Here is a 22,132-nt window from a genome sequence, read left to right as displayed (position 1 = left end):
CCTAACCAAAATGACAGCAGGTCTAAGGTCCCTGAGCTATCAAGAGAGGCAGGAAGTTCTAGCCATTTATTCTGTGCCTTATAGACTTTTGAGAGGAGATCTATGTCTCATTTACCATGCCATTAGTGATCCATTTGTCATTAACCTCCTACAACTCTGCAGTCTAATAGCTCCACTGATACTATCACCTAGAACCTCAATCTTCAACAGATAAATGAAACATGGTGGCGGGACAGGTCTGCAAGTCATCACTTCCCAACACTCTGGAATAAATTTCCCCTGCATGTTAAGTAGGGAGACTCCCCATTTTCTTTTAAATGCAACAGGGATGACTGGATTAGTATTCACAGAGTTATTCCAGGATTGACTGGTATGGCCCTAATGGAGAAAGGAAATGTGGCCTAAAACAAACAGTCATAAGGCTGAATAGACTTGGAATATCTGTGAAACCGAGTGGATCATCACTGCTATGTATTTCTGTTTAGAGGACAGTTGTGCCCAAGTATATTTCCTTTCCCAAATGAGTATTTTATTCCTTACAGAAGGACTCCCGGACTATCACATATTAAAAAAGCATGACTTAGTAGCGTATTCCCCTCTGTGACGTTTCTATCCCAGATAGCTTTCTCAGTGCTCACTATGTTGGGTTCATTTATTTCACTTTTTAGTTTGTCTAGGAAAGCCACACTGGGTAGAAAAACCTCTTCGTCTGAGACATGGGGAGAAAAGCCCCACAAGATAAAGAGAGAAAGTAACATGTAAGTATAGTGTGATGCATCCTTCAGGCATAAAATAATGAGAAAAAAACAAAGATTGCTTGAGCATACAGTAGCAAGAAAGAAATAAATGACAGGGTTCATATGACTAGTAAAATTACAAAGATATTATAATTATGATAAAGGCAATACAAGGATACTAAAAATCATTCAAAAGTAGGTCAGAATGAGTGTACAGACTAAGAGTTTAGACCCATAGTTTGTTATAATAGTATGACGGGGGTAAAGTGAACCTTACCAACAATGCAAAGTCGAGGAAAGTATGGAAAAGTGTACACGGTCAAGTAGACATAATAGTACAGGACAAGAAAGATTACTGGCAATGTGGTCATTTTAGAACATGATGAGATAGTGAGGATATGGAGTCCATATTATGGACAGTTTATAGCCATTAGCCAGATGCAGTACATGAGCAAATCCAAGAAAGCTTTAGAGGTTTCAATGGTAGCTTTTCAAAGTGAAAGTGGAATAGAATTCCAAACTTTAAAGATGCGAGAAGAATACAGCAAGTCTCCTGCAGTACTGTTTTATTTAATTGGATGCATTAAAAATGTGTTAGCAGAGTGAACAGTCTTAGAAGGGTAGCAAGGTTGGATAATACTTTTCATTTTCATGTAGGAAAATTAGACTTTGAACAGGTTTTAGTTGCTTGAATGTTAGATGATGAATCAAGTCTAACCAGTTAAGCTATTTTAGTACCACGTAGTACTGGGATCTATAAGGCATCAGCTGTGAATTTAACTTTTGTTGTAGTATTTTTATAGCATGGTTATTTGGGTAGTGTCTAGATTAACAAATATAGGAACAGCATAAAGGAGTGTGGCTAGCAGTAAAGTAGAAGCAAGGGTTGCCTAGACTGGTCAGTCATGTAAGGTTTAGCTCAATACAGAGAACTATTTTTTTGTGCATTTTGATGTTACCTTGCTTTATGTGGTGGTTACACTTCATGGCCTCATCTATGATGATACCTAGGAGCTTGGTATAAGTTGTAAGTTCAGTTTTGGCTCGATCAGAAGTGGTAATGGTGAAGAGAGGTTTATCATTAGAAGTAGTGTTTAGGTGTGAACAGGATGAGTTTAGTCTTCTCAGAGTTAAATAGGAATCGACAGTTATGCAGCCATGTTTCAACAGAGTTTAAGGATTCCTCTCTTTGGGTTTGAAGTTGTTTTGGCGGTGCAGATGGAATCAGCAGCACACTAAATAATGGTAAGCATGTTCGCTTGTACGTAGGTCATCTACGAAAACACCAAATAAGAAGGGCCCAAGGAGAGATGACTGAGGCACACCAGGTGCCCTGACAAAAATGGAGAGATGACATTTTCCCCATTTAAAAGCTTGAAGTTCATCACTTTGGTACTGCTAAACTAGGTGAGAGATGAGTGTTGAAGTCCTAGAGAGGGACAGCGTTATGAGAGTGTTGAAGTCCTAGAGAGGACAGTTTATGGAGTAGTTTTTGGCGAGTGTCAGAAGCTTTTGACTAAATCAAGGAAAAGTGCTGCTACTAAGCTCCCTGCATTTCTGTTACTGTTGCTGGCGGAGACCGAGCTAATAGGTGTTTTACTGTTATGGTGTGGCTGGAAACAGTGTTGACAGGGGTTTAGTAAGCTGTTTGTGGAAACAATTTTAAGTAGTTAGGATTGGACACATTTTTCTAAGACTTTAGATGGGGTGACAGAATTTCTATTGGCTTGTAACTGGAGGTTATCTGTAGAGAATCATCTTTGTGAAAGGGTAGGTTACAAGATTTTTTCCAAATTTTAAGGATGCAGCATTTTCTGGTGGAGATTGAGTAAGCTAGGTTATCTACAGCAGGCATACCTCTCAAGTGTCCAGATTTTTGCTTCATATTTTTGTTCTGTTCTTTGTAAAATGTCTGATTTTCTGGTAAATTACCAAGGACTGAAATCACTAATGACATACATTTAAGTTTCAGATTTCATATCCATTAGAAAATGCATGCCAACATAAATTTTGTTAATCTAGCAAATAAGTTTATAAAAGCGATACTTAAAATCTGTCCCTATTTTTGGGCCTTTGTCCTTCCGTTATTTTATGGTTTCTCCAGCTTACTTGCACTAAGGGGTTGAAAGGTAGGGTTAATATACTCTTCTGGAAGATTGTCTAGGGCATGTATTGTTAGCTTTAGTTTGAGAAGGTATTCCTTATGGCAGAACTGGAGAATGGGTCCAAAATCAAATGCAATGCAATTTTTTATGGACTCTGGAGAGTGTAGGATGTTACAGGTGGTAGAGCTGATTAAGAGAGAAGTTACTATGTTAATAAAATGGGTACTGAATTGGCTGGCAGTGCTGTTCTTAGTGTACTTACTTTAACAGGTTGGTTGGCTACTGTGGCCAGAATGTACAAGTTTGTTGACTGTGGGCCAGGAAAGCTTAGGGTTGTTTTGCTTTATCTATTGGAAGTTTACATAGCATTTTTTCGCACATTTGGTTGTGGGTTTTGCTGTGTCTCAGACTTGTTTATAGTTTTGTAGCCTAGACTAAGTTTTAGTTTGTTTATAAGTATTCTAAGCTTATCTCGTTATTTCATTATAATTTATTTTTCCTAATTTACCAGGGTGTATGTATTACTTTAACACTATTGTTCGCTACTGGTGCATGTTCATTTATTTTGAAAAGAAGTGCATCACAGACATGTGACAGCATCATCTAAAGAAAGTGCATAAAGGTGCATGCTTACATACTAGATTACTGGGGTGTTCCTTCATGGCAGGAATTTAGCTGTCTAATTGCACAAGTGGGGATATGATGGAGGAGCCAGGAGTGAGTTTATTGTTTGGGGAATTTGAGTGTGTCCAGTTGAAGGTGTAACCTTTATTGCTGGTTTTATTACATCTAGTAGAAGTTAAGAGTAGAGTGACGCCGTACCAAATGATTACTGTTGGCATCATTAATAAGACTTTGCCAATTTATTGAATTTATATTGAAGTCTCCCAGTATTATTGTTTCTTCTAAGAGATCTGCTGAGGTCCATGATAGAATTTCCTCTGAAGTGTTTATATTGTTACCTGGACGTATGTAGATAACAATAATATGTAAGGTATTACAGTTATCAAATGCAAGTGAGGGTACAAGAATCTTGGCAGTGTTAGTAGCTGGAGGGGGGGGTGATAAGCAAAGTGAGATAGCTGGACTGTGTACTTGTAAATTATTGCCGCGCTGCCTGCTTTGTTGTTTGCGTTAACTAATCTGAGCATGTGATAACCAGGTGGTAGGAACTTGTTATCTCGTATTTTAGCCAGGTTTCAGTTACAACCATGATATCAGGAGAGTAGAGGGCGATCCGTGCATGGATCTCTGGAAGCTTGTTTCTAATGCTTCTGAGGTTAAAACTATTAAGGAGCAGGTTATATGTTTTACAGGCTTGTCCTAATGAGCACTTGTGGTGGTAGCATGGCAAGCATTTTTGTGAAGGATGGGGAGCTTCCGTGGTAGTGTGATATTTGTTATGGTGACTGGGACCTGGGTTTGGATGAATATCCCTACAGAATTTAAGTGAGTGGGGGATACTAAGTTAAAGGACGTGCTGTTTAAGTTTTTGTTCTATAGCAAGCTGGTAGAAACCTTAGTTGTAAAAGGTGTACTTTGGTTTGAAAAGGTGATTAGTTGTCAAGCTGATTAGGTAAGGTATGACTATGAAAATGATACTGAATCTGATTTTGAGTTAGATAATCGGACATCTGAAAGTGGAATTGTTGATGAAATGATTATGCTTTGTCACTAACAGCAGATGGATTAGGATAAGCTGTAGGGAAGCACTTTGATAGATGTAGGTCAGGTGGGGGGAGATATGAAGCGATGAAAAATTGTGGTGCATGGGTTCGGTTTGGAGAAATCGGTATAGGATATGATGTGGTAAATGTGGGGTTGAGGAGTGGTAATGTAAGACTGGGAAAATCTGCAAGATGAAGGTTTGAGCACAAGTGTGACTGGAGAAGAAAGTTGAAAAGTATTTTAATGGGATTAGTGGAGAGCTAAGAGGTATGCTGCAGAAAGTGTGTAGGCATTGTAGATTGTTGATGGAAGAGAACGTGTATAATGTGTCCACGGGAGTGAGTAGAAATGTAGGAGAAGAAATCAGGCATGGAAAAGTGAGTATATGTAATAAATTTAGCTGAAGATAAGAGAGGTATGTGAGTTGACGGGAAAGGGATGAAGCCATTCATTGATTGGGTGGTGGCTGTGGAAAGAGTAGTTAAGTACAAATGTGGAGTAGGTGCTGTTGATATTAAATAGTGTGGGGTAAAACATGCTTGACATTAGAATAATGGGGTTGTGACTATAGGAATAAGCAGATTCGGTGAGAAGGAGAAGGTGGTATGTGAAGTAGATGAAAATATGGGGTGATAATTGACACTTCTATCTTATAGGTAGTACAGTTGGTTGAATGAAAACTCACTTTTTCCTCAGGAACTTGTCTCAGTTGCTCTTAAATTATTTCCCTTAACACATTCAAAAGTTTCTTGCAAAGGAAAACACATACAGCAAAGGATCCCAAAGGTAACTGAAATGTTTTAATATTTCACATCCATTGTGGTCATAAAGCTGTGCACTGCCAAAAACAGCTGCAGTCTTTCCCTTTCCTTGTGGTCATAAACTTGTTGAGCCTATTGTAGCTTGAGGATGAACACATCTGATAACCAACATGATCGACTTCAAATGGCTGAGCTTTGCAAGCCACAAAATATGATACCCTGACTAAGGAAAGGAAGGCGGGAAAAAGACAGGGCATGGAACTTCTACTTTTTAGAGATGCAGTATTATCTTAGCTAATTTTTTTACACAGCCTAGAAAATGCTGTTGTAGAAATGCAACACATGTAGGTAACGAATAAGGAAGTTATGTAAACAAATCACTCTCACATTTTTGAGGATTCCCACACTTGACACTATTTCTCACTGCTTCTGTTATTAGCGATTTGAATTGTCATCTGACAAGAAGGATCAGTTATGTCTTCATAGTGCATTTTAGGCAAAAAGGAACTTTTCAAGACAACATCATGACAGCATCCAGGGTTAGAAAAAATAGAGGATGAGAGTTTTTGTTCTATAGCAAATTGGTAGAAAACTTAGTTGTAAAGGTCTAATTTGGTTTGAAAAGGTGATTAGTTGTCAAGCTGATTAGGTAAGGTTAGATTATGAAAATGATACTGAATTCTTCCAAATGAACAACTGGTAGGCAAATAAGAGGGGGAGAGGAGGAGGATGGCACTGTCAATCATTTTGGACTTGAGGGTTCTGATTTACAATTAATCTCCATCTCTGACTGAGACACATGAACAAGCATTATCTAAGGGTTTTAACTTTATTCCATCAATAAGACCTCATTTGCTGGATGGATATATATGATCATAGGAAGTTACTAGGCTATTGGCCCTGAGGCCCTTACAAGCCTAGCCAAGAATTTTTCCCATGTTCTGACAAGTCAGTACCCAAGGCTCTTGTCCAGCAGGGACACAGTTGGAATCCCAGGGGTGTATTTTCTGTTTTCCATCCAGTTATCCAGGTTGTGCTTAAAAAGTGTTAATGAGTTAATCTGCTTGACGTGGAGTGGGAGTCTATTCCACAGAAGGGGGAGTTGCTGGGACACAAATCTGTCCCACCAACAAGTCCTATTAATGTCACAGACCACGTTGAGGTCACTCGTGCGGGTTTTTCAAGTGGATCTTGACTTGCGGATATGCAGCAGTCCCATCAAGGCGGGGTCTGAGATTGCTTTGTATGCCAGACAGAGGTGACCTCTTGAGGAGTCTGTAGGAGACTGAATAGAGGAACAGGGCCTTTAGCCTATCGGTGTAGGTAGGTAGATATTTGAGGCCATGGATTCTCCTGGTGAGGAACCTCTGTGGTCTCTCCAGCTGCTGCATGTGTTTTTGTGAGGTACATGCCGAAGGAGGCATTGTACTCAATAATGGGTCTTACAAGGAAAGAATACAAGGATGTTATGACCACCTTGTCTCTGGATGAGATACCCCTACTAATGAGGTGGGTTATATAGAAAGCTTTCTGTACAACCAAGGCAATATGGTGGTAAAAATCAGCTTGCTATCAACCTGAGTCCCCAAGTCCCTCACAACTGACTGTGTGCTTAGGACCTTGTTATTAATGTGATAATTTGTGGGGATGTCACCGCCCCCCCCCCCAAGGGGATGATGATGCATGTTTTGACATTCAGTTTGAGGCTATGTTTCTGGCACCAGTCATATGTTTGGGTGAGACCCTCTTGGAGAATGTCCACATCACTAGGGGAACTGAGGACAGCGCCCAGCTTACAGTCATCTGCAAACTTGGTCAGTCATAGCCCTCTTGTTTTGGCCTGCACCTCAGAAAAGTATATCCTAAACAACAAAAGCCCCAAGACCAAGCCCTGGGGTACACCACTCGCTATGGGTTGACTGCTTGAGGTGGCTTCCCCTATTTTGACTAGATGGGTTCTGTCAGTGAGCCAGTTTGCTACCCATCTGGTAACATATGAACTGATGCCTAGTTGAGACAGTTTATTTATTATACCTGAGTGGGGAACAGTATTGAATGCTTTAGCCAGGTCAAGGTAGGTGGTGTGCACTATCTTCCCCTGATCCATGGCTTTGGTGACTGTTTGAAAGAAGTCGACCAAATTTAACAGGCATGACCTCCCCTTGACGAAACCAAACTGTGTGGGATCAAGTGTTTGGAGGCTGCCAATGTCTTGTTATGAGGTCCATGAAAATCTGCACCTTGGCATTGCAGATCAGGCTAGTTAGGCTGATGGGTCTATAATTTCCTGGATTGGTGGACGCTCCACCTTTGTGCAAAGGGATGACAGTGGCTGTCTTCCACTCGGCTGGGACAAAGCCAGTACTCAGGCATTGGTTGAATAGACTGCCTAATGGTGATGCAAGTTCTGTCTGAGTTCATGTAGGATGCAGCCTGGGATGTTATCTGGTCCCATGGAGGCTGTATTTTTTGCCTTTGAGAGGGCAGGGATGACTTGCTCCCTAAAGATAAGGGGAGGTAGGCAGGTGCTGGAGATGTTCTGATTTCCTGATGGGGGGAAGTTTTCACTGAACCTGTCTGCCAGCAGGTTGACGATATCTATGGTGTTTGTGTATGTGGTGTCCTTGACCACCAGTTCTGAGCATATCTGGGTGCTTCTCCTGAGATTATGGACATATGCAAAGAAAGCCTTGTGATTGTCTTTAGTAGATGTGGCCAGTTTGGACTCGAAGTTTGCTTTGAAAGATTTTATTAGTGCTCTTATTTGGTTGTTCAGGCTAAGGAGAGATTGCTTCCAATTAGGCACCTGCTCCTTCTTAGTCATGGACAGCAGTTTTTCCCTTTTATTATAGAGTTTATTTATTGCAGATGTCCACCAGACAGGTTTACTCTTCCTTGGAGAGGATGATTTTGTCCTGTCTGGTATTCCTGATTACATGCGGCTATACATATAGTACACATATATATATATATATATATATATATATATATATATATATATATATATATAGAGAGAGAGAGAGACATAGATGTGTGTGCGTCTGATATATATATATATATATATATATATATATATATATATATATATATATTTATTTGTTGGAATGCAGACTTGTGCAGAAACTCAATATATAATATGATTTGAGTGATATTAAGTTCACAGACTGTTTAAACAAATCTGGGTTATAAATTGTTCAGGTTCTTATTCCCACTTTAAACACCTTTGTTAATATTTGTGGCAGTGAATTTAGAACTATTTTATCCAGCAAACCTGGATTTCATTTTTACAAAATGTCTGCTGTTCAAAGGAAGACTTTGTTGGGCGAGTTACACAACATGGTTAATGTTCATTTTATGAAAACAAGTAAAGATAATAGCTTCATTATAGATAACAAGTTTTATGTGAAAAAGATGAAAAGTTGGTAGGCAGACACTCACAATTATAACAAGGTGAATTTAAGTTTTACTGAAAATAGATACAAGGTCCTAGATGACATGCTGTTGTTAAATAATCAAGTTTCGGATCGTAAGATGTGGCAGATATTTGGAATCCCTATCTAATGCAGCAGTTTTCACAAAAATCTGCATAGGTTATTAATGAGTTTTGAAAATTTATAGAGTTGTTGACAGATAAGTTTACTGGTACTGAAAAGGTTTTACTATTGATGTGGAATCCTTATGTACATATACCCCAAGTAAGGGAAACAATTATGTTAGAGAATTTCTGAGTCTGAATACAGAGTTAGCAATATGAGAATTAACACTGTATATATTTTACTGGATATTTTATTTGAGAACAATTTATTTTTGCTTTTGGTAATGGCTATTACCATCAGAAAAAAAGGGTCACCATGGGGGTGACAACAGTCCAAGCTTAAGCAAATGTGGATTGGACACCGAAGAAAACAATGTTTTACTTAAACATGGTTTTATTTAATCATCTTTTTTGTTCACTTGTTAGAAATGCTTTATAGACAATTTATTTTTATATGGGTTTGAGTATCCATTTCTTAGAGTTACTGGTAAAAGATCCAAACATTACTACTGAGTGTTTATGATTCTTCTTCACTGAAAAAGGCCAGTGTGACAGGAGCTTATATCAGTATCACTTTGGATTTTGCCAACAGGAAATTTGTAAGTATATTATTTTGCAAACAGTTATTTGCACTGTTCTAGTCAGCATCCTATGCAAAAGAAATGCAATAAGAGACTGACGTATGATTTTGCAACTATGTTCTGAGTATTCAGATCTTCTAGATGAAATTCGTATCTTGGTTGCTTTATTTCCTGATACCTCTGGCTGATAAGAATTGCACCAAGAGAGGTCATTTATTTCAGTCCATTTTGGTACATGGATTACATACCTATTAAAATCAAATAGAGAGGTGACATGATATACACCATTATGTTTTACTGTTCTTATGAGTTTGGATAGTGCTGTTTAGTATATTCTGGGGAAAAACGATCTGTCCCAGGTTATGGGACAGCATCTTAAATTTGTATGTAAAAGAAAATATGTTGGAACATGATTATTTGATTTTTTTCCCCATAATGCTCATTGATGACCCTAGCGGGACCCTTTAATGCTGGCCTGGAAGATGTATGTTCATATATTTGGGGCCCAAGATTTAGTTTCCCCTCCTTTAATTGGATTTGTAGTATTAAGCAGAGATGTAAAATGCAGTAAAAATGTAGTTGTTTATGTTACTATGTTGTGTGTCTTTCTATAGAGGAAATAGTACTAGCAAACTCTCACAATGTATTAAGGGACAATCTTGCTATTAAGAATAAGATTACACGTTAGCTAAACATGCATTACATTTAGAGAATAAGCTTCTTGATGTAAGTATGTCACCAAGCTATGAAACAGTAAACCGATGACACTTCTGATTGTAGTTTTAATTTTTCTATCACTCATAATTTATCCATGGCAAGCATTACTATGATCAGTATTTGGCTAAAATATACTCAAAATAACAAAAATTTATAACTGTAATCAAAAAGCAAGATTGCAATATCAGAAAAGTAGGTGAGCTCTCAGAATTTAGACAGTGGAGTACCTATGTCATGGCTGAAACAAAATGCAAACCTTTTCTCTGTCTTAAATAGTACTGTAATGCTTTCCCTAGGTGCAGACCAACTGAGATCTGGGGGAGGAGGTGTGCTCACTGCTTGTTAAATTCCCCACAAGATCAAAATGGCATTAGGTGAGTTATCTCAGAATACCTAATCATTTGTAACCTAAAACTGAATGCGGACATTATCTGTACTCCTGAGGTACCCCCAACAAAACTGAACTCCATCATGGTAATGCAGGTTTTTCAGTATATAAAACTATTATCATGGGTTATTTCAAGATCAACTGAAACCCTTTCACAAATGGAATCATCCTAATGTCTAAGTCTGGACTGTATATATTTCTTGAATGGATTATTCCAAACATACAACAGGTAACCTAAAACAAATGTACCCCCCACCCCTCCACTCCTTAGTGACCACTGCTCGATCGTAACCTTTTTAGCCACAACAGGCTAAATAGGTTCATAGATTAGTACTAGGCTAGCTGTCCTTGTGGGCCATTTTTAAGCCTAGTCAATTACCCCATGTGAGAATCAAACCCTGCACCTTGTGTCTATGGTAAACACCTAAACATTTATGCCAACCTCCCATCCCTAGATACACTGATTTCATTCTGTACTTCTGCAGCAAACAAACAGGTAGCTTTAGAGAACATTCTAAACACTCTTCTTATGTTATTGTCTCATCTGCCTCTTTCACTCCCTCCAGGAAATTGCGAGTTAGCTCCAACACTGTCACCTGGATCCAGTGTTGGAACCAACTCCCAATTTCAGCCAAATCAGCTCATCCCTATCACCTCCAGCACCCCATACCAAAGGAGTGCCTTGTCTATCAACAAACTACCCTCGGACTTCCCTAACCTTCTTATCACTCTTTATGCTGATGACAAGGTTATGCTTCAAGGCAATAGCCTACATAAAATGATACAAATCCAGCTTCAGTCTAATCTCCACTTCCTTAATTCTTGGCTAAACAACCATAAGCTACTCCTACACCCCTCCGAAACACAAAGATGACATTTGGAACTTCATAAAAGCTGAAAGAAAAAAACACCTAAAAATCTCAGTATTGCAGACCTTAACGGTACCTAACTAGAAACAACCATGTCTTTTAAATACCTAGGTTTATGGCTGGACCAGTCACTTAAGTTCTATAACCACAATAAAAACACCAGGAAAAAGATTTATTCGTGTCCTGGAAAATATCTCCCTTTCTCTCTAGACAAGCTAGAAATGCAATGGGCAAATGAGTTCTCCTTATTCAACTTGAATGCGGCTTCTCAAATAGCCACAAAAAAAAGATATACTCCTAGGGTTGACCATTTCAAACTACTTAAATTAAGTGCCTTCCTGCCTCTTGCTATCAAAGTTCATAATGAAACTATCCCATATTACCACTCTCAATGAACTCCCTCCAGACCTTCCCAAACCAAATCGCACTGTACCAACCTCTCCTTCTCCATTCTTCTACCAAACCTGACAAAACCCCACCCATCTCACCTAAAAGAAAGCTGTTCTTTTCCCATTTTGAGAGCACAAGTCAAAGGATACCTGCATTAAAAATCTGATCGCAAATGATTTTCCAGTGGACCTATCACCAATCCCCCCACCTACTTCTACTTCAACTCAGTCTTCTCACATGGTGCTTCCCTCCCAAAGTTACTACTAAAATTAATCCACGTGTTTTTCATCTCTGTCAACAATATTTTTTCATTGTCTTAATTATCTGCTGAACTCTGTACCTTCTGTGATTATTCCAAATTTGGAAATTCATGTGTGTGTGTGTGTGTGTGTGTGTGTGTGCGTGTGTGTGTGTGTGTGTGTGTGTGTGTGTGTGTGTGTGTGTGTGTGAGAACATCTTTACCTGGGCTGTGCCTGCAAATGCTCTGCTGTCAAAGGTGTACTGGTCCAGAAAACAAATTATTTTCCCCTGACAGCAAGGGAATGAGAAAACAATGACTACCGCATTATTTACTTCTTACATCTACTAAACAAAGTGAAAAGCTCAGCAAAACGTACAAAGACTGGCTCCCTTCCCAAGACTAGGAATTTTACTGGCAGTGCAAAATATGACTGCAAGCTGCTTGTGCATAAAAAAAAGACAATTTGGCTGAAGAGAGTCTGACAAAGACCATTTCACTTTATTCTTCCCACAAAAAAAAACTCTCTGTGGAAAACTGTAATCTTTATCCCAATACCCAATATTGTCCCTACTAATCCACTACCTGACCAATCACGGGAAGTCACTTAATGACTAGTTCTATCTTAAAGAGTAACTTATCTGAGCACAATGATTGCTTCTGAAAAAGGCACAGCAACTTAACTTCCATCTTATAAATAATATACATTTATACTGCACTCCCATCCATTCTGCTGGCAAATGTTCGATCATTGGAAAGCAACATGGACTATATAAGGCTGGAATTATCTACTCAGAACAAGGTGAGGAAATGCTGTGTGCTTATTTTTACTGAAACTTGGCTAAATCTAACATTAATGACAGGGCAGTCCATGTGGAGGGGCTATCACTTTTTAGAGCAGACAGAATACATTCTCTCAGTGGTAAGTCCAGAGGGGGAGGGGTCTGCATATACATCAATAACAACTGGTGTACCAGTTGTGAGATAGTATCCTCACACTGTTCAGATAATCTAGAGTTTTTGTCACTGAAATGCAGACCCTTTTATCTATCCAGGGAATTTAACAGCATCTGCATCACAGCTGTCTACAGTCCTCCAGTGCTAATCCAAATGAGGCAATGACCAGATTATACCAGGCTGTAAACAAACTGCAAAACAGGAATCCAGACTGTGTTCATATAGTGGCATGTGACTTTAATCAGGCCAACTTGAAAACAGCTCTGCCTCACTATTTCCAATATGTGGACTTTGCAACAAGGGGTGAGAACACACTGGACAAAGTGTACAGCAATGGTAAGCTGGCATTTAATGCAGTGCCTCACCCACACCTGGGAAACTCTGACTACCTCTCCATATTGTTACTACCAGCATATAAACCATTGCTAACTAGAGGGATGCCAACAGTTAAACAAGTAAGAGTATGGCCAGAGGGTGCAGTCTCAGCATTCCAGGACTGTTTTGAGACCACAGACTGGAGCATATTCAAGGAGGAGGCTACTGAGAACCAGTGTATCAACCTGGAGTAGTACACTGCGGCAGTGATGGGCAACATCTCGAAATGTGTGGATGATGAGACAGTCAGTCACCAAAACCATCATCACATGAGCCAACCAGAAATCCTGGTTGATGACAGAGGTGTACGAGCTACTGAAAGCAAGGAATGCATCCTTCAGCCCTGGAGACAGGGAAGCCATCAGAACAGCATGATCAAATCTGAACAAGGGAGTGAGAGAAGCAAAATGCACCTACGGCAGAAAGATCCAGAGCTACTTGTCTGACCAAAAAGACCCAAGGCGCCTATGGCAGGGTATCCAGTCAATAACTGACTACAGACCCCTATCTTCACAATGTGAGGTCAACAAAGAATTCCTAAACAAGCTGAATGTCTACTTCAGCAGATTTGAGGAAGGGAATAGAACAGCAGCAAAGAAAATGCCCATCAGCCATAATGAGAAGATGCTCACCCTCAGCTCAGCTGATGTCCAGAGGACACTGCAAAGAGTTAACCCAAAAAAAGCAGCTGGGCCTGACAACATCATAGGGCGTGTGCTCAGGGACTGTGCAGTGCAACTAATAAATGCCCTCACGGATATCCTCAATAACTCTCTGAGTCAGCAAGTAGATCCAAAATCCTTCAAGGATACAACAATCATTCAACTACCAAAGAAGTCTCCACCATCTTGCCTAAATGACTACTGCCCTGTATCCTTCACCTGCACAGTGATGAAGTGTATGAAAGGCTGGACAAGGGCGCCATGACATCTGGGCTGCCTGCTGATCTTGACCCTCTGCAGTTTGCTTACCGAGCAAACAGCTCTACGGCAAATGTCATCTCTCTAGCACTCCATCTATTGCTAGAACACCTTGCGAATAAAAACGCCTACATGAGGGTACTATTCATTGACTTCAGCTCTGCTTTTAATATAGTCATCCCTCCTCATCTGTTAATGAAGCTACTCCAACTAGGCGTCAACACTCCACTTTGCAACTGGAATCTTGACTTTCTCACAGACAGACCTCAGAAAATGTGCATAGGAAATAACTCCTGAGATAGCATCACTCATCACTGGAGTTCCACAAGGATGTGCATCCAAGTCCCTTGCTGTTCAACCTGTTAACATGATTGTACAACCAGGTACAATACAAATCACATCATGAAGTTTGCTAATGGCACAACGGTGGTGGGCCTCATCAGTAATGACAATGAAACAGCATAAAGAGATGAGGTGAAACAACTGATTACCTGGTGTGGAAATAACAACTTAGCACTAAATGTGAACAAGTCAAAAGAGATAATTGTGGACTACAGGAAAAATCACAAGGAACATTCTCCCCTCACCATCAATGGGGAAACAGTTGAAAAAGTGAGAAGCATGAAGTTTCTGGGAGTGACATCGATGAGGACTTGTCTTGGAACACAAATACAAATGCCATTGTCAAGAAAGCACACCAGAGATTGCACTTTTTAAGAAGGCTGAGGAGAGCAAATCTCCTATCGGCAGTTCTCACTACCTTCTACAGAGGTACAATATAAAGCATCCTAACAAACAACCTCGTAGTATGGTATGGAAGCTGCTCTACCTCTGAGGGCAAATCCCTCCAGAGAGTGGTGAAGGCAGCCGAGAGGATCATTAAGACCACCTTACTACCTATCCACGACTTGTACTTACCCAGATGTCTCAGCAGGGCCAGAGGAATAATTAAAGACTGCACTCACCCTGCTTACAGACTGTTCCTGCATCTTTCATCCAGAAAGCACTTCCAAAGCATACGTTGCAGAACTACGAGATTCAAGAACAGCTTCTTCCCTAATGTCATCAGGCTGCTGAACTCTAACAATTACACTCCATGATGTCCAACTGGGTCATTAGAAACTATCTCAAATTGTGCAAGAACCTGGTTACCAGTCTCATCTAATACTTAGTGCAATATTCACCATGACTGTAACCTATAGGCCATCTAGGGCAGTAGCAATGCAGTAAAATATCTCTTCTTTCAGTGCAATACATGAAAATTCATAAATTAACCATAGTGCAATACTCCAACGTCCATAGTGCAATACTCAAATGTTCACAGTGCAATACTCAAATGTCTCTTTCTGTGCAAGGATCAATGCAATACCTTAACAAAGTACTTGTTTAATACTAAAGTCTCATGCAAGTAAGTGTTCAGTTCGAAAAGTGTTAAAATGTGTTTCTAATTATGTGCAATATTAGTCTGTCTACCTGCATGTCCGTGATGTTTTAGCTAGGTGTTACATGTGTAAATTTCTGTGAAAATAGTCTATATGTTGTCTGTACATAGAGTCTGGAGACACGAAATTTCGTTCAGTTTTTGCACTTGTGTGATTTCTGAATGAAAAAGTTTACTTTGACTTTAACTTTGAATATAGTTAAAGGAAACAACAGAAGACAGTGAACTAACAAGACTTTTTTCACAGACATGCATAAAAATCTGACTCAGACTTAAATGCACGTTTTCTGAAGGAGAGCTTGAACCACATGGCTTTCAATAGCCCTTCTGAGCAACTGTTTTCAAACGTATGTGCACCACACAGTTTGTGTACAGAATAAAGTGTCTGAACTGTAGTGCTCTGGTTTGGGCCTACTTTTTTCACACATTAACTCCTGAACCCACCACTTTTGCTACATAATCCTGATATATGTTGACAGCCAGGCTTAGGATAGCCAGAAGAAACAGCAAGCTGTATCAGCTCTCAAATTCACCACAGATCTGGTTAGTGACTGTCTTTGTTTCACCAACAAGCAACTGGGCATTAACATTTCAAAAATCAAAGGAATGCTTTTTGGTACCTTAGTCACAGGAAGTAAGGTGCCTGGATAAAGGGACATTGGTGATGGAGAATTTGGAAATTTAACATAGCTACAAATAACTGGTGACTGTTTAGACCCTAGTCTATTTCTCACCAAAAGACTAGACATGTTAGCCATGCCCTATAGAAATTCACTGCTTGTAACTGCTGAAACCTGCTCTAACCTGACAAAGGAATACTTGAAACAAACATGGAGTTATGCCTTCCCATTACTGGAAAACTCAAAGAAATAAGGATGTCTTCCAAAAAGTCTCAGGACAACAGTTTTAACATACATATGGGCTACTAGATCTTGATTACTACACCTCTAAAATCAAGTGGTCACCATCTTCCCCTATGACTCTTTACCAGGTCAATGCATTCAATAATCTTAATTCCCAGAAACTAAAACATTTCAACACACACCACGCCAAGTGGAAGCAAGACTTTCTTTGCTCAGGGACCCAGGAACCTGGAATACCTTACATGACCCAGTTAAAAACCTCTTTTTATTAGCATTATGTCAGTCTAGACTTAAGACCTCTCTCTACCCCCTGGTGAGTTGCAGACGTCAGTGGGTTAATTTCAATTTTACCATCCAACTCTTCTACATTCATGCACTGCTGTCTCCTTTGCTGAGCTCATACATGGTCTGATCAGGTGGTGCAGTTATAACTATGCACATTACCTGCATTTTTTTTTTTTACATGACCTGCATTACCCTTGGTATATTTTCTAGTACCAAACAGTGATAGGCCACTGTGTTAGTAGCCTGTAACTCTTACACAGTGATAGTGCTCCTTTAAAGTTTTCAGGTAAATGTGGGCCCTAGATGATGCATCTTAGCTAGATCATAGCCAAAACATATTGTCTACTTCTCCAATATGGTTAAAATAAAACACTTCAGTAAGCTATACCCACATATATTTGCTTACCTACTGGACTGCTAGACTCGACAGTTAGCCATCGAGGAGGGGTTGAGCTTCTTTCTGGAAAATCCTTTTCTGTTCGGTCACCCAGCTGTGCATAATGGTCAAACATGGCACTGTCTACAGAAAGATGAAATTCAGACTGTTATTAAAGACAGTAAAATATCCTAAAACCACAAAACTCAGAAGCAAGCATGGGCAACAGCTGCATACTAAATCATCAAGATCAGAACGTAATTAAGCGAAGCCTGTACATCAGTTTTACAAGATACTGAAAAAAAAATCATTCCTACTAAACTCTGGGCAGAAACAGCTGGCATTTCAGGAAAATGCAAGTCAGGAGCCACATGTTTCCATCACTAAATTTACTAAAGTTTGATACATTAGTGACTAACTTGCAAAGTTGTCATCACAGAGAGCTGAACAGATAATGAAACAGTGACCCTCTTTAGGAACAGTACCAGTGCATGACTGGATTGTAAAAGTTATGTTGGTGAGGTAGCTTTTGAACCCTTTGCACAAGTTTTCAGAGAAACTACAGATACTGAATTTCTGGAAAAGTGTCTCATGATTTCGTTGAATGCACCAGTATAAAATACATTGTTCTTTGTTTGGGATGATGTGATTGTTCAACTGATAAATGGCTGCAATTGTACTATATTTAATCTTAATCCACACTGACACTAAGTATGTCACAGGATTAAATGTATTTTAACATTTGCTAGTATAGTTTTTTTTCAAGAATTTTAGCGAGAGGGCAGATATTAGAAATTGGTCTAAAGTCATTGGTTGATGTGGGATTACTGACTTTTGGCAGAGGAGCAATGATAGAATGCTTGAAGTTGTGTGAGAGTAGTACAAATGGAAAGATTAAAGATGACAGAAACAGGTTTAAAGAAATATTCGGAGATGTAGCAAACAAAACTATAGGGTAGGATATAGAATTGTAGATTTTAGGTGTAATCAATGTTTGAGAGATTCCACAACTTATTTGGCTGTAAAGTCTTTGAAATAGAAATCATGATCATTAGTTTGTGGAAGGGGATCCCAGGATTTGTTGGGTTTCTAATAGAGCATATATGATTGTGGAGGAAATGAGATTAAGTTCTACTGAATTTGACTAGGGAGGTTTGAGGTAATCTGAGAATTACAGCTGTTTCATTTAGGTCGTCTTGGGCAAGCTGAGAAGCATTGCTGTTTAGTTTAAGAAAAAAATTAGGTGAACTCGTGTTTTTACAATTCCCAAAATAGCTTGGACCAGCCAAGGTGTGGTAATTGTTATGGATCTTATGTAAGATTCTTTAGCTTCATCCATTTTGTTATAGTGTTATTCTTAGATGTTGGTAGTTCATTAATGCAGTAGTGCCTTTCCATATTTTATAAACTTTTCTTTCCCCAACGAGTTTTCCAAGAGCTGAATTTATCCAAGGAATATTCTAGTTCTTTATCTGGACTCGTTTTAGAGGGAACAGTAATGCTGAGCGCATTGTAGACTGTGGAAAGGACAAAGGATGGATCTGTGCAGGAACAGCCTGGAACCCAGTCAATGAGGTTGAATTGTTGCTGTACAGAGCTACTGCAGGTTTAATAATAGATCCAGTCAGGAGGATATTAGATGAGAGCTTAGGAGTTCTGAAAGAGCATTTTGAGAGAAAGGGCAGTAGTTACATTAAGAGTGGTAGAAACTGAAGCCTTTATAGCTTAATTGGGATATTAGTGAAAATTAACTCAACGGCAGAAGATGTTGAAATGTTTATATTTCTGGGTGCCTAAGTAACCACTCGGGTGACACTCTATAAAGACAGGAAATTGCTGAAGGATCTTAAACAAGTAAATAATACTGAATTCTCTTATAGATATATGTTTTACCAAGACTCTATTCTACCATATCTTAACAAAAAACATAAATTAAAAATACTTCTAATGAATGGTCAGTTCACTATGGAAAATTAGGTATAAGCAAATGATGACTAGCTTAGTACAGAAGTATAAAACATGACAGCTTATTACTGAGATAGTTTGTGGTTAACAAAACAGATAAATCCTGTTTGATATACCAACAAAAATTTTAGTGAAACTGTTTTGCATATTCCCTTAGGAAACTTGGTTCACAAGTATTTATTAATAAAAAATAAAAAAATAGATTGCATTGTAGGAGCTACAGCACTGCTGAATTAAAACATGTATGCCATGTAGTACAACAGTGAACTGCTGCACTGAAATTGGAGATGTATATCAAAATTGTTAGGACATTTGTAGTCACTGTAGCAGAATATCTGTTAGCAAAACATCATGGTAAGGAGTATTTATTTCACATTTTACTTATGTTAATGGAAGTTATTTGGTCATTGCGGTGAAGCTCAAGTCACCTAATTAAGGTTTGTCACCCACCATGGGTAAAAATTTGGAATATCATGAGTCTACAGTGATATACAGTTATTAGAGAATGGCATTATTTAAAAAAGGTTCTTAGCCATTTTAAAATATCATTAACATACATAGCATATTCCATGGCATACCTATCACCATGTGCTGATGTGAGTTCAAGATTGCTTTAATATTTTTAGCACATGTACATACCTTTGCATGTGGCTACACATTCACAGTGCATTGATCAACTATATTGATTTCCACTGTTGGGATGGCATTATCAAAAAGCTGAAAAGAACAGTTTTAATGTGCAGGACAGGTATGCATAACTCTAAGTAATTGCATCATTTGATTACAATACTGTATACTTGCAGGGAAACTTATTTTAAAGGAGAACCCCACCCAAAGGTAAAGTTTTTCTTCACAAAAAGTGATTTTCCTTCCTTACAATAAACATCCGCAGTGGTGCAGCGGTAACTTTGTTGCCTCACAGCAAGAAGTTCTCCCGTTCGATTCTCGGCTGGAGTGCCTTCTGTGTGGAGTCTGCATGTCCTCCCTGCGGCTGTGTGGGCATTCAAAAGACATGCGCAAAATGGGCATGCCTTCACTGAAGGTTGGACGTCGAGCTGGCACCTCGGCATTCATGAAAATATACAGCCAATCATTGGCGGACCAGAGTTCCGCTGTGGCGACCCCTAACCAGGAAAAGCTGAAAGACAAACAAAACACTCTAACAATAAACATACCACATACAGAAAAAGCATAATTTGATGATTATTCCATTTGTTTTGTGTCTGAACTTATTTCTGTTTGCCTTTCTTTTTTTCCCTGCATTTGTCTCATTTGTTACATCATGAAGGTTACTAATAGTGGTAGAACTGGGTTAGGAAACTTATTCCAACTACAGAGCCATTAAGAAAAGAATAGCTCTTCAACAAAGGCATTTAAATGTGCCTTATCAATTGCAATTTTTCAGCCTCACACCTCAGATAAGTAGTGCAGCTGGGAGTCTAAACAAAATGCAAGTTAAGTTTTCAGATGCAAAAGTACAAGAAAACAAGTTATACTTACTTCTTGTTATTATCACAAATTAGTTGTCTTTACCTTTAATCAAACTGAGTGCCATAAAGTAGAGACAAAATAAAAAAAGATGAGAATATTTAAGTATTTGATTTTGCATTTTTTCTACACTATTTTCTGTAAACGTGCATGCTTCGTTTGGTGTTTTGTTACAGCATTTTTGCACTGCATACAGTATTTTGTAGAGACAAGTCGGTGAGTTATGGAAGGAAAATTAACATAAAAGAGACTCTAACTCTAGCTACAGTATTAAAATCTGCAAATGCAACACAAAACCATCTCAGCCCAGGTAACAGCTATTAGTCACAGGGGTCAGATTTCTTGCACAAACACGAAACTAGGGTTGTTAATTTGTAAAGAACAATTAACTCAGCTACATTTTCAAGCCTCTCATTCAAACATTCCTTAAAATGGGGTAAGAGATGGCCACTAATGAAAATCAAGATTGTGAAGCTTTTCTCCCTGGGCCTTCACTAAAAATGGGCACTTTCTGACTCAGTTGGACTTTCCTGATAAAATAAAGTAATTAAAAATACAGATTGATGCCAACAGTCAAAAGTAGGCAGTTACAGTACTGTTGTATGCTGATGAGAGAGAAAAGCACAGTAAATGATCCCTCATCTTAGGGATTTCTCTCTGTTCCTCTAAAATGATATCAGGGAGGTGAAGGCATTGACTTGTAAAACAAAATCGTACTACCCATGACAGCCTCCTTCCAGGCCATTTTGGGGGTATAACACATTAGAAAATAATAACAACCAGAAAAGTTGAAGACATAGTAAAAACATTTCTCTCAAGTTTTGGGTAGAATTCTCCTTTAAGAAGAAAAACAGGAAGTGCAGCATAAACCTGCCAATCAAGAGGAAAATAACAATGATGGTTAAAAGTTAGTAAAGCTGATTTCTCTTTCAGTATGGGAACATCCCGTTTTACCTCTCAACTGGAATACAGTGCACTTCAGCTGCTGATGAACCTTCCCATTGCAGAATACATATTGCTCAGTATGTTCCTCATTAGGCAGAATAAACAAACAGGGAAACTATCAATCTGGTGGAATGATCCTACTGACAACATTATTGATGGAAAATTATAGGAACACATTTGTTTAGCGTCCATTCATGTGGGACCACCAGTACCCTGCTCAACATGCTTGCCAGTCAAGACATTCTCCAGGGATGGAATATTATTCTCAGTATGGTCAGGCCCCACTCCTGGACAGTCTCAAGTTTTGATCACTAAGCTGTATAGTAAGAAGGAGTAGGTACCCCCTTGCTTGTTGATATCTCACATATCTGTACTATTGTCTGTGAGAATGTCCAGATTCCAATTTTTTTCTTAAATCTTTGAGGACCAATATCCATAATCTATTTTATTTATGCATCTATTCCTGAAATTGTTGTTCTATGAATTCTGAATACTCAGTTCTCCCATGTGTGCTCCCCAGGCTGTATC

At 38.9% G+C, this 22,132-nt stretch overlaps 1 protein-coding gene across 2 annotated transcripts in view; it reads right to left on the bottom strand.

Annotated features, from left to right (window-relative positions):
• LOC122815107 (epsin-3-like) overlaps positions 1–22,132 on the bottom strand; it is a 544,822-nt gene that overhangs the window by 19,790 nt on the left and 502,900 nt on the right. For both annotated transcript variants that reach the window (XM_044087349.1, XM_044087350.1), the window contains one exon: positions 17,237–17,350. In XM_044087349.1, the coding sequence (XP_043943284.1) occupies positions 17,237–17,350 (114 nt within the window). The remainder of the gene's footprint in view (positions 1–17,236; positions 17,351–22,132) is intronic.

The sequence above is a fragment of the Protopterus annectens genome, chromosome 11.part0, assembly GCF_019279795.1.
Source record: "Protopterus annectens isolate FY-2018-M chromosome 11.part0, PAN1.0, whole genome shotgun sequence".
NCBI lineage: Eukaryota > Metazoa > Chordata > Ceratodontiformes > Protopteridae > Protopterus > Protopterus annectens.
The sequence above is the reverse complement of the archived record's forward strand: the minus strand, read 5'-3'. Positions and strand labels throughout refer to the sequence as shown.